The sequence below is a fragment of the Diabrotica virgifera genome, chromosome 1 (assembly GCF_917563875.1).
Source record: "Diabrotica virgifera virgifera chromosome 1, PGI_DIABVI_V3a".
NCBI lineage: Eukaryota > Metazoa > Arthropoda > Insecta > Coleoptera > Chrysomelidae > Diabrotica > Diabrotica virgifera.
The window spans coordinates 313,754,258-313,767,923 of NC_065443.1; the positions used below are offsets into that span (position 1 = coordinate 313,754,258).

General features: G+C 31.4%; 1 protein-coding gene across 2 annotated transcripts in view; it reads right to left on the reverse strand.

The window, feature by feature from the left end:
- The window catches only part of LOC126886299 (transcriptional regulator ATRX homolog), a 140,286-nt gene that overhangs the window by 121,815 nt on the left and 4,805 nt on the right, over positions 1-13,666 (reverse strand). Inside the window, exons 2-3 of one of the 2 annotated variants that reach the window (XM_050653173.1) lie at positions 10,876-11,242; positions 6,668-8,393 (exon numbers count right to left, since the gene is read on the reverse strand). In XM_050653173.1, coding sequence (XP_050509130.1) covers positions 6,668-8,393; positions 10,876-11,221 — 2,072 coding nt within the window. In that variant the 5' untranslated portion in view covers positions 11,222-11,242. The remainder of the gene's footprint in view (positions 1-6,667; positions 8,394-10,875; positions 11,243-13,666) is intronic. The other variant, XM_050653181.1, reaches the window with a different exon arrangement.

Here is a 13,666-nt window from a genome sequence, read left to right on the forward strand (position 1 = left end):
AATCATTTAAACATATAAAGGGATTTTGATGTAAAACTACCACAATTCTACAGGGTGTGAATTTTGCTACGAAATTAATAAAAAAAAACGTAATTATCTTTTAATCTACCCTGTATAATATTACAAAACCTTATATTTTAAGAAATAAGAAATCGAGGAGAATCCCAAAACGTAAAAATATATAGGGTGTCCCATTTAAAAAAACAAAGTTACAATTAACTTCCGGTATAACCGGAAGTAGCAAAGACACCAAAATATTTTCATTAAATAGTTCACACCTCAAAACCCCTATATTCCAATTTTCATAATTTTCTTTACTTTAGTTCTCGAGATATTTCTAATAGGCCCTTTATCTGCCTCACCCTATATATTAATAATATAGGTATGCAAAGTCCGCAGATAGTGTGCTACTTTTTTTATAAACAAAATGGCGCCCGAAAATCGTGTTTTTTTCAATTTTTGCTCTATAACTTCAAATATTTTAACTTTACACCAAAAACAGCCAAATAAAAATTCACTGTAATTAAATTCTGCACAGAGACGTGTTTTTCCCGATTTACTTCGACGAAAATTTTCCCCGGAAAATGCGGGTTATTCTAACAAAATCTTTAATTTTCAACTAAAATTTTAGATAAGTAATTGTTTATCAATAATTAAATAACTTGGTAATATAAAAGCTCCGTTCGTATAGATTATAATTCCAGAAGCCGATGGAAATTGAATGAACAGTTTAGCAACAATTGAATTGTTAATTAAAAATTTACGGTCGCTATAATAACCACAATAATTATGATACATAAGAATAACTATGATTTTTATATAAAAAGACACTGTACCTATCTAATGTACTCGTACTTTACATAATTGAAATTGGACTATTTAAGCAGCCTCAGGAATATTTTAAAATTATAAACAATTGTTTGGCTTATAAACAAATAGAATATCTCGGTAAATATTAAATTAAATTAAATCATGAAAACGGCATTGGAAAAAAAGCGACAGGACGCTTCTTTTAATTGTGATGAGCGGTTCCTGAGATACGACCGGTCAAAGTATAAACAATAGAATCATAATTTTCAAACCATCACCTTTTAATTTCGGTCCTATTTTTCCACACCAATTTTCATATCTTTAAAACTTTCATAACAAATACTATTATAATAAAAACTATCGATATTACGAGTGAATGCCAAAAATAGCAAAATTCCAATCAAAAATTAGGTTGGAGAAAATGTAATCTCAAAGTTCAAAATCGGTATACGTTAAAAAAATGCATTTTCTCAGTTTTCCATGGAGCAATTTTCTTCATCCTTTTTTTTTTGTTCCCAAGTAACTCGAGTAGAGCCATCTAACTAACGCATTATTAAATGTCAAAGTTGCTTTTGTTTTGTTATAATAAATTAATTTATTTATTATAACAAAATTTTTTAAAAAATCATACAGAAGTAAAAACTTCGTTTGTACAATGGTATAAAAAAGTTTATTAAAAACCATTAAAGCCATCACCAACAGAGTTGGTCTGTGTCCATTGAACTGGCAAGAACCACAAGTTCTTATCGAGCAGGGAACCATGTTGCCCTTTGAGCACTCCTTCTTCTTCTTCTTCCTCTTTATAAGCAATTCTGCTTGTTCATTGGCGGATTGATACCTCTATGGAAGGTTGTCGCTCCATCTTTTGCGCGGTCGGCCGATACTTCTTCTGCCGATTGGTGATTTATCTCGTGCTATTTTGACCACACGTGTCTCCCCCATTCTGGTTATATGGTTGTTCCATTCTTTTTTTCTATTTAGTGTCCATTCGTTTATACACTGTACGTTACATTGTCTTCTAATATCTTCGTTCCTCTTTCGATCTCTCAGTGTATTTCCTGTAATTCTTCTCAGTACTCTCATCTCTGCCGTTTCCAGTAGTCTTTGTGTTGTGGCTGTATCGGGTCTTGTTTCTGATGCATATGTCATTATTGGTCTTACACTGGCTTTATAAATTCTTGACTTCATCTCAGTGTTAATATGTCGGTTTCGCCATATAGTGTTATTAAGGCATCCTGCCAATCTATTTGCTTTTTGTACTTGATTTCTCACTTCTTTGTCTAGGTCTCCGTAACTTGACAATGTAATTCCAAGGTATTTTACTTCCATTACTTGTTCAATACTGATACCATCAATTTCTATTTTGCATCTGATTGGTTCTTTACTGATTACTAAAGTTTTAGTTTTTTGAGATGAAATTGTCATATTGAATTCTTTTGCTCTTATGTTAAATCTGTGGACTAATCTTTGCAGACTATCTTCATCTTGGGCTATCAATATTGCGTCGTCTGCGTAGCAGAGTATTTTTACTTCTTTGTTTCCCATTCTATATCCTCTTCCTTTGTTGACGTTTTTGATGATTTCATCCATGATTAAATTGAAAAGCAGAGGACTCAATGAGTCTCCCTGTCTTATTCCGCTGCCTATATCTACAGGTTCTGTAAGTTGTCCATCTATTCTGACTTCCATCTTGTTATTTTGGTAGATGTTCTCAATAGTTTTTATGATATCTAGAGGGATTTCTCTATTATACAGAAGGTGGATTACATCCCTGAGTCTTACTCTGTCAAATGCTTTCTTTAAGTCAATCAGACATAGAAATGCTGGTCTATTATACTCTAGTGATTTCTCAGTAATTTGCTTTATGACGAATATTGCATCTGTACACGATCTTCCAGTACGAAAACCCTGTTGTTCATCTGCTAAACTTATCCTCTGATTCATTACGTCTTGTAAGATTTTAGTTGTAAGTTTTAGGGTAGTATTTAACAAGTTGATACCTCTGTAGTTCTCTGGCTGCTTTTTATCTCCTTTTTTGAATAGTAGGATTAGTTCGCTCGTTCTCCATTCTTCCGGTATTTTACCGTGTTTTATGATTTTGTTAATTAATGTTGTTAATTGTTCTGTCATTGCTGCTACACAATATTTCAGTAGTTCGTTTGGTATTCCATCCTTACCTGCAGCTTTTCTATTCTTCAGCTTTTCGAGTGTTTTGAGCACTCCTAACACATTTAATCTTTTAACATCGACTTGTAGTCGCTATAAATATCATGTAAACCATATTTCTCGATGTTACCAATTTCATAAGGTTGCTAGTTTCATGTACTAAGCAGAACGCACTGAAGATGATCTGATCTAGATCGAAAACGTTTTGCGAATCCTTTTGGATGACTTTTAATGGTTTTTAATAAACTTTTTTATACCATTATACAAACGAAGTTTTTTACTTCTGTATGATTTTCCCATTGATTTTGTGTTAAAAATTGTTAATTTTTTTATTAAAATAAAGACTTTTTAAATAATTATACAGAATTATAAATAATTATACAGTATGTCCCTGTAAGTTGTATCCATATGGAAAACTTTTTTATTATTAATTTTACGAAAAAAAGTCATTCTTCATAAAAAGCTCTGCATGGTCCAAAACCTAAGATTCAACTATCAGATATAAAATTTTATGAATATTATACGAGGTATGTCAAAAAGTTTGAATTTCACTCAAGAGTAAAGTAGCTTTATTTTTCACAATATTGAAAATTGCTATTATGAAAAGTTGTTTGGAATTAAAAACTACATTCTAATATGCAATTACATCCTTCTAATTGAAAAATGTTTTTTTGAAAAATTATGGATAACTAACATTATTTTCAGTTATTTCAATTCTGATAACTCTTATTATTAATTTTACGAAAAAAGTGATTCTTAATAAAAAGTTCTGCATGGTCTGAAACCTAAAATACAACCATCTTATGTCAAATTTTATCAATTTTATACAAGGTATGTCAAAAAATATGAATTTGGCTCAAGAGTAAAATACCTTTATTTTTCACTATATCGAAAATTGTTATTATGAAAAGTTATTAAGAATTAAAAACTGTGTTTCAGTATGTAATTACATCCTTCTTATTGAAATATTTTGAACTATAAAGGTACTTTACTTTTGATCTAAATTTATCTTTTTTGACACACCTTGTATAAAATTGACATAAGATGGTTGTATTTTAGGTTTTAGAGTATTTTAGACCATGCAGAACTTTTTATTATGAATCACTTTTTTCGTAAAATTAATAATAAAAGAGTTATTAGAATTAAAATTACTGAAAATAATGTTAGTTATCCATAACTTTTCAAAAATAATTTTTTTCAATTAGAAGGATGTAATTGCATATTAGAATATAGTTTTTAATTCCAAACAACTATTCATAATAGTAATTTTCAATATTGTGAAAAATAAAGCTACTCTTGAGTGAAATTCAAACTTTTTGACATACCCCGTATAATATTCATAAAATTTGATATCTGATGGTTGAATCTTAGGTTTTGGACCATGCAGAGCTTTTTATAAAGAATAACTTTTTTTCGTAAAATTAATAATAAAAAAGTTTTCCATATGGATACAACTTACAGGGACATACTGTATAATTATGTCAAATGAGAATATTTGTTTTTAACGTTAAAATGTACACTTGTAGTAAGTTTATCTAAAAAAGTCTACAAATTAATCTATTATAAAACAAAAGCAAGTTTGACATTTAATAATGCGTTAGTTAGATGGCTCTACTCGAGTTACTAAGGAACAAAAAAATAATGAAGAAAATTGCTCCATGGGAAGCCGAGAAAATGCATTTTTTTAACGTATACCGATTTTGACCGTTGAGATTACATTTTCTCCAACCTAATTTTGATTGGAATTTTGCTATTTTTGGCAATTTTCACTCGTAATATCGACAGTTTTTATTATAATAATATGTTATGAGTATTTTAAAGATATGAAAATTGGTGTGGAGAAAGAGGACCGAAATTAAAAGGTGATGGTTCGAAAATTATGATCCTATTGTTTATATCTTTGCCGTAAATGCCGGTCAACTTTGACCGGTTGTATATCAGGAACCACTAATCACAATTAAACGTTTTTTCTTTTAAAAGAAGCGCCCTGTCGCTTTTTTTTCAATACCATTTTTATGATTTAATTTAATTTAATATTTCCTGAGATATTCTATTTGTTTAAAAGCCAAAAAATTGTTTATCATTTTAAAATTCCCTCATCACAATTAAACGTTTTTTCTTTTAAAAGAAGCGTCCTGTCGCTTTTTTTCCAATACCATTTTTATGATTTAATTTAATTTAATATTTCCTGAGATATTCTATTTGTTTAAAAGCCAAAAAATTGTTTATAATTTTAAAATATTCCTGAGGCCACTTAAATAGTTCAATTTCAATTCTGTAAAGTACGTTAGATAGGTACAGTAGTGTCCTTTTATACAAAAATCATAGTTATTCTTATGTATCATAATTATTGTGGTTATTATTGGGACCGTGCAAGTTCGGCAAAGCGACACCTATTTCTACGCTCTGCAACTTTATTCGCACTTTTAATTATATTGGCCTATTATATTAGTCCTGGTTACTGGATAATTGTCAAGGCCATAGTTCAAAAAAATAATAAGAAGAAAAAATAAGATACAAGTTATGTTATCAAAACGTAAACAATTGTATGTAGAGAACTCTTGGCGGACCCCCGTATAACGGTACACCGCGAGAGAATGACGTAATAGAATATTCACGTCGATTCGAGAGTTCTGTAGCGCACGTAGGCGTGCGTTCAGACAATGGAGTGGCATAGAGATGGGCAGAAGGTATAGATATATCAAGATTGTCGCGGATATTTCTGGAATAACTGTATCGCATATATAAATAGGACATATTTGTAAATAGAGTTAGTTTTAAGCTAAAATTTGTAAAGTAAACTTGTATAAATAAATCAATAAAGTTGTAAATAAATACCCGAACGCTCGTTTTTGTTACAATATCATATCAATATTGTGGAGCAACATATAATTTTTCTTCTTCAATGACAGTAGATATGAAATGTACATCAATTTGACAATTTCAATTGACAATATGAATTATTTAAGAAAGTTGAAATATTTCTCCGCTATTCGCGCACGATCGTTTCTCAATTCCCTTCCAAGTACTTGCACACCGCGAATAGCGACCGTAAATTTTTAATTAACAATTCAATTGTTGCAAAACTTTTCATTCAATTTCCATCGGCGTCTGGAATTATAATCTACACGAAGAGAGCTTTTATATTACCCAGTTATTTAATTATTGATAAACAATTACTTATCTAAAATTTTAGTTGAAAATTAAAGATTTTGTTGGAAAAACTCGCATTTTCCGGGGAAAATTTTCGTCGAAGTAAATCGGGAAAAACACGTCTCTATGCAGAATTTAATACAGTGAATTTTTATTTGAGTGGTTTTGGTGTAGTTAAAAAGTTATAGAGCAAAAGTTATAGAGTTAAAGTTATAGAGCAAAAATTGAAAAAAACACGATTTGCGGGCGCCAGTTTGTTTATAAAAAAGTAGCACACTATATGCGGACTTTGCATACCTAAATTATTAATATATACAATCATAAGATTCGATTCCAGCAATAAAATTGCTGGTAAATAACTTTTCCTTGTATTTTCCAGTAGTCCAGAGTAAAAATGCACTATGTACCACATGTGGTACATGATGGCTGCTAAAATGAGCCGCCGTGCACATGTGGTACACGATGGTATGAACGTGTTAAGGGAACAAACATATTTTGGTTAGTAGCTCAATAATAAAAAATATTCTAACAATTCTACCTTAATACTGCAAAGCTCTCTTGGTTTTTGTTAAAGACCTCCTTCATCTTGTCACATCCATATAAAGGTAATGGAACATACACTTTGCTGTTCAGCTTCACATCATTAGATTTGCGTCTCGGTTGTACACCAGATCTTTTAGACGTTTTTGATTTTTCATGGTCAGAATCACTAGAAGAACCGTCTGACTTATCGGCTGCAGATTTTTTGTTCGTTGTCTTTGATGGTCTCTTGAATTTAGCTTTAAGACTCTCTCTCATTAAAACTTTGTTATTTTGCACGGATTTTAGTCTCTTTGATTTTCTACTAGTACTGTCTGATTCAGAATCTGAGATTTTAATTTCTGCTTCATTGTCAGCATCCACAGAAACTGTGCTGTTCTTATCTTTACGTTTAGTAGAGTTGGATTTTGATTTATTATCGACATTTTCACTTGATTTTTTAGAATTACTTCTAGTGTTTTTGGTATTTGTAACTTGTGGAACACTATTTTCCTCATCAGAACTACTTAGGACTATAATAGAACTGTCAAATGTCACCTTTTTTCGTATGTTGGGATCAATCAGTTTATTTAAATCTACCAATCGAATTCTTGGAGGTTCTGTCTTAACTTCCGCATCAGCAGCATCCACATTATCTTTTTCAGTTCTATCTTCCTTTTCAGCAGCATCACTTGTAAGCGGATCTTCCTTATTTTTCTTTTTCTTATCTTTTTCCATAGTTGTCTCTTCCACTGCTGTTGTTTCTTGAGTCTTTTCAGCAGCATCACTTGTAAGCGGATCTTCCTTATTTTTCTTTTTCTTATCTTTTTTCATAGTTGTCTCTTCCACTGCTGTTGTTTCTTGAGTCTTTTCAGCAGCATCACTTGTAAGAGGATCTTCCTTATTTTTGTTTTTCTTATCTTTTTCTATAGTTGTCTCTTGTACTGCTGTTTTTTCTTGAACCTTTTCAGCAGCACCACTTGTAAGAGAATCTTTCTTATCTTTTTTCATAGTTTTCTCTTCCACTGCTGTTGTTTCTCGAGTCTCCTCAGCAACATCGCTTGTAAGCGGACCTTCCTTATTTTTGTTTTTCTTATCTTTTTCTATAGTTGTCTCTTCCACTGCTGTTATTTCTGGAGTATTTTCAGCAGCATCACTTGTAAGAGGATCTTCGTTATTTTTGTTTTTCTTACCTTTCTTATCTTTTTTCATAGTTGTCTCTTGTACTGCTGTTTTTTCTTGAGTTGTCAGAGAATCTTCTTTATTTTTGTTATCTTTTTCCACTGTTGTCTCTTCTGCTGCTATTTCCTCTTGAGTTGACAGAGAATCGTCTCTGTTTTTATCTTTTTCCACTGTTGCCGCTTCTATTGCTGTTTCTTCTGGAGTTGGCAGAGGATCTTCTTTATTTTTGTTATCATTTTCCACTGTTGTCTCTTCAGCTGCTATTTCCTCTTGAGTTGTCAGAGAATCTTTTTCCACTGTGGCCTCTTCGGTTTCTGTTTCTTCTGGAGGTGTTGGAGGATCTTCTTTATCCTTGTTATCCTTTTCCACAGTTGTTTCCTCTACTGCTGTTTCCTCTTGTGAAGTATCAATTAGTTTATCATTTGTAGTATTATCACTTTTGTCAACCTCACTGTCTTGTGGGTTCTTTTTATTTTTGCGCCTCGTTTTAGCCATTGGTTCGTCTGTAGTTGTAGTTTCACCGTCCAAATTATCCACGGGCTCTGGTGTATCGTTGGTGGAAACTGAAACAACAAAAAAATATCACTTAACAATAAAAAATGAACATGATTGCTGCTCATTTTTAGGCAGGGTGTTTGGTAAAGAATGGGCCATAGCTTAACCTTAGATTCCTGACGTTAAAATAGGTCGATTTAAGCTGACTTACCTTAGTACGAAAATTGATAATAACCCAAATACAGGGTGTCAAAGTTAAACTTTTATTTTATTTATTCTTGAATATTTCCTTGTCCTAACAGACATGCGATAATAACACGAAATTTGGTAATCGGGTTTTTTTTGTGACAAGAAATCTAATTTCGCCACCAAAAATGATATATTACCCAGAGGGCGCCACATACGCCTTTCAACGCTCATTTAATAGGTTCAATTCTTTTATTACCCACTCTACATACTTTTGGAATCAAAATATTTCTTCTTTTAATATTTTTACTTAATAAAGGTATACTACATTAATCTTGCTAAACTCAACCGTTTTCGAGATAAACGCATTTTAAATCTGCGAGGCAACATAATTTTTTACATTATCATTGTACTTAGTTATAAAACCATAAAAATTTACAAAACTGTATCACAAATTTCTTCAAATGGAATTTGCGATGCAATGACATAAATATGAAAACTGGCACAATGAATATGGTTTTAAGTTTATTTTTCGGGTGTAACTACAATGATATTATGCTAAAAATTATGTTGTATCACAGATTTAAAATGCGTTTATCTCGAAAACGGTTGAGTTTAGCGAGATAAATGTAGTATACCTTTTTTAAGTAAAAATATTATAAGAATAAAAATTTTGATTCAGAAGGTATGTAGAGTGGGGGATAAAAAAAAATTGAATGTATTAAATGAGCGCTGAAAGACATCTGTGGCGCCCTCTGGGATATACATCATTTTTGGTGGCGAATTTATATTTCTCATTCCAAAAAACCACCGCTTACCAAATTTTGTGTTGTTATCCCATGCCTGTCAGGAAATATTCAAGAATAAATAAAATAAAAGTTTAACTTTGACACCCTGTATTTCAGTTATTATCAACTTTCGTACTAAGGTAAGTTAGCTTAAATCAACCTATTTTAAGCTCGGGAATCTAAGGTCATTCTTTACTAAACACCCTGTATATTAAATGAGTGTTTCCAATTTATACCAGTAAATTTGCAAAATACAGTGTAATATAAAATATAACTTACAAGCTAAATTTTGCTGAGAATTTCAATTTTGGGAGCAACAAAAAAATTGCAACTCCTACCCCCAGGCTTCCCAAATGAAGGTAATTCAAAGGTAACTCAAAAAAGTGCCAAATGTTTCCATGTTCCAGCCTATGCAGCATATGATGTTTGGAGCCACGAGAAACAGCTCTACGAGGTAATTAAGTTGCTTGTGGAGAAAAATGAAATTCTCCACAAAATCTCATGAAGAAACCAGTAAACAGTTGGAAGAGAAACGAAAGGTTCTATGATGTCAGGATAGTAAATCCCTAGGCAAACAAAAAGCATCAACAGATATCGTCAACGCACAGACGTCACGAACCCTGAAGATAGCGACGATTAAAACATCACATAACAATGAAAAAAAGCAGTAATACTGAAAATGAATTTGATGTTTCGTACCTAACAGACATTCCGTGAATGCATCACAGTCAGATCAGTTTGCTAACAGTTGTCACTTTGAAACCTAAACAAAACATTAAATGTAAAAAAAAATCTCCATTTCAAGTTTCAAGAAATCGAAAATCCAGAAAATATCTAGGAAGGTTGGAGGCTAGTACAACGTAAAAACTGGCCAAAAAACAACAATCGACCCAATCCAATTAAAGAAACAAGCATCAATACAGCAAAACAATCAGCAATATTTATATCTGGGTTTTCTCCAAAAACAGAGGTGCAACATATACTTGATTTTTTAAAATACAAAAAACCGGACAATGAGGTAATATGTGAGAAAATATAGATCAAAACAGACATACCAAAAGTTCCTTTAAACTTATGTTACCTGATACTAAAAAAGCAGATGTGGGACAAGATCTATGGCCACATGGTAATATCATTAACCTTTTTCTCAACCTACAGAGAGGCTCTCTCAGAATAAATCAGAGTGGGGTGGTGACCCCTCAAAATTGAGTGTCATTCACTTAAACACTCAATTAATTGGCACCAGTATCAACATATTAAATAGGATCTTAAAAGAATATGAACGTGGCCTTGCCTTTGCCTTACGAAGCATTGGAAAACTGAAGACCAACTTCAAAATTCCTTCTGTAAGTATTAAAAAAAGTCAATTTAATACAAAATAATATTTCAAGTTTTTTCACATCTTGTTCACTTTTTAACTGTAGGGCTAAAAAAAGGTAGATATAGTGTAAAGGTCATATAGACAATAGTGTAGTCATTTTCTTGAGTCCTACAATTGACATCATCAGCCAAATTCAGCTTGTTCATATGGTTTTTAGAGGATCAGACAACCATGGAAAATAAATAAAAAACTTACTTCCATTAGATGCATTTTGGTCATCTGCATTGTGGCTATCATCTAGTAAAATAGTTTTCTCAGTCCAATACTCCGATTCAACACTCGAATCTAATCCATTCGCAACATTGTTAGGCACTGATTTATCAGTCTGGGATTCTTCACTCTCTTTTTGTTTATTTTTGTAATAATCGTCAAATTTGTCTTTAGTTGCTTTTGAAAGACTAAATAGTTTCTCTATGACTTCCTTTGTTTCCTCATCGGATGAATTTTTATTTAAACATATTTCTTTATCAATATAATCAATGTAGTCTTTTACTTTAGCTATACCTTCTAAAACAGTATTAACTATCTCTTCATTAGACATGTTATCGCCAAAAAGAGCTACCTAAAATAACATACATTTTAGTTACTGTTCAGTAAACAATATAACTAGTACATCTATATGTTATCAAGTTGACTGCCTGCCTCTTTTTCCCTGTGATACCAAAGAGTCATTTGAGTACCATATATGCTACTCAGTCCAGAAGATAAACTCAAATATTGAAGGCCAAATTTGGTACTCAGTATAACTTGGAACTTAACTAACAAATAAAAATCGTCATGACCTCATGGGTCAACATGCTCTAGAAGAGCTGCAGCATAAATGGCAAGTTAACTGTGTACCACATTTGGTACTCGTGGCAGTAAACCTGTTATAGTTAAACCTCAAAGTTCCAGTGCTCCTAGATGTGACTAGTCAATCCTCAGATCTGGGGTCATACCTTCGAATTCAATCGAATTTTTTCATATAAATTTGATTGTAACTCAAATGACAAATTTCATACCACAATCTAAATGTATATTTTCGAATGTTCTTCAAAATTTATTTATTTATTTATTTATACTGCACATTTACAGCAATGATGCCAATTATAAACACACAGTTGGTCAATACAAATAAATAATAACATACAATTTATACAATACAATAAAATAAATACACTTTAAAACAATAAATAAGGGTATCACAGTTTATGTAATATAGTACTCTTTTTCATATTAGATAGGTCAAGGTCTTCACTCACGATAAAATCGTTAATTGCCATTAAGCAGTTTGCCATGGGGGAGTTTGCGTATTCTAGAGTTATTTTAAGTAAAGTGTGTCTACATCTAAGTCTTTGGTCTGGTACATTAAAATTTACAAATGAAATAATCGTATGAGAATCTATGATTTGATAAACTATATTAAATATGAAAATGATTTGGGCATTTCTACATCTTTCGCTCAATAACACAGTGTCAAAAAGCATTCTCTGCAAGTTATAGGAAACCTTAAGAGGATAAATCCCAAATTACTTCAGATATAAATACCTTAAAAATTTCTTCTGATCTCTTCTTCTTTCTCTCTATCATATCACGATGTGATATGGTAGAGGGACTCCATATGGTACAACAATATTTGAGTTTTGACCTCACATATGCATTAAAAAGCTTAATTGTAGTGTCAGAATAAAATTCTTTACTGGATCTTAGGATAAAGCATAACTGTCTATTGGGACCGTGCAAGTTCGGCAAAGCGACCCCTATTTCTACGCTATATACTAAAATTCGCACTTTTAATTATATTGGCCAATTATATTAGTCCTGGTTACTGGATAATTGTCAAGGCCATAGTCCAAAAAAATAATAAGAAGAAAAAATAAGATTCAGGTTATGTTATGAAAACGTCAACAATTGTATGTAGTAAATAAAATTAGTTATTAAAATGCAGTACTGCAAGCAAAATAAAATTAATTAAATGTACCTTTATATAATAATTGCATATCATACCAATATTGTGGAGCAATATATAATTTTTCTGCTTCATTGACAGAAGGTATGAAATATACCTCAATTTGACAATTTCAATTGACAATATGAATTATTTAAGATCGTTGCAATATTTCTCCGCGACTTGCGCAGGGTCGTTTCTCGTTTCCCCTTCCAAGTACTTGCACACCGCGAATAACAATCATTAGTTAGTTTGAGAATGTGCTCATTAAAGGAGAATGTGCTAGTGAATAACACCCCTAGATCTCTGATTTTTATTAGCCTTTCAAGTATTCCTTCGTTAACAAAATAATCTGTTCTTCTGATTTCTCGGTTTCTAGAAAAAGTCAATAGTTTACATTTTGATTTATTTAAGTTAAAATCATTATTTTTACAGAATGTGGATATACCTTGAATATCTTGTTGTAAATTAATACAGTCATGTTCGTTTTTTATTGTTATATGTATATGAAAAGAATTTGCACCAGTAACACTGCAAATTCAAACAACCAAAACTCAAATAAAAAGAGAGAGAAGAATAATTATTGACAATTTTACTTAACCTAATTTATGGTGATTTTGTCATCTAAAACAATTGTTTCTTGTAAATTAGCTGAAAGGGCATGAAATATGGTCGTTCAGTATCTGCCGTAAAAAAATAGAGCTGATCGAATTTATTAAGACGCATCTAATGTTAAAATATAAGTTCAGTGTAAAAATATTGTATAAAACGATTAAAAAATATCAGTTGAAATCTTACACGGGCTCAGTGATAACTGAAATGACAATAATTACTTTAATTCATATACGAGCATCGAAATTTGAATGGTTCAGACCCATTCAAGTCGTCGTATATGAAAAAATTTGTACACAAAGTAGTCAAAAACACAAGAAATTTTTTCTACTTTCATATGCAAAATATGCTTGAATGAATTCGAAAATGCAACCCCTGGCTAAGGACTGGATTTTTAGTGATAGGTTAACCTATTTAATTTTCGGTCAGTCAAATATTTATAGAAAA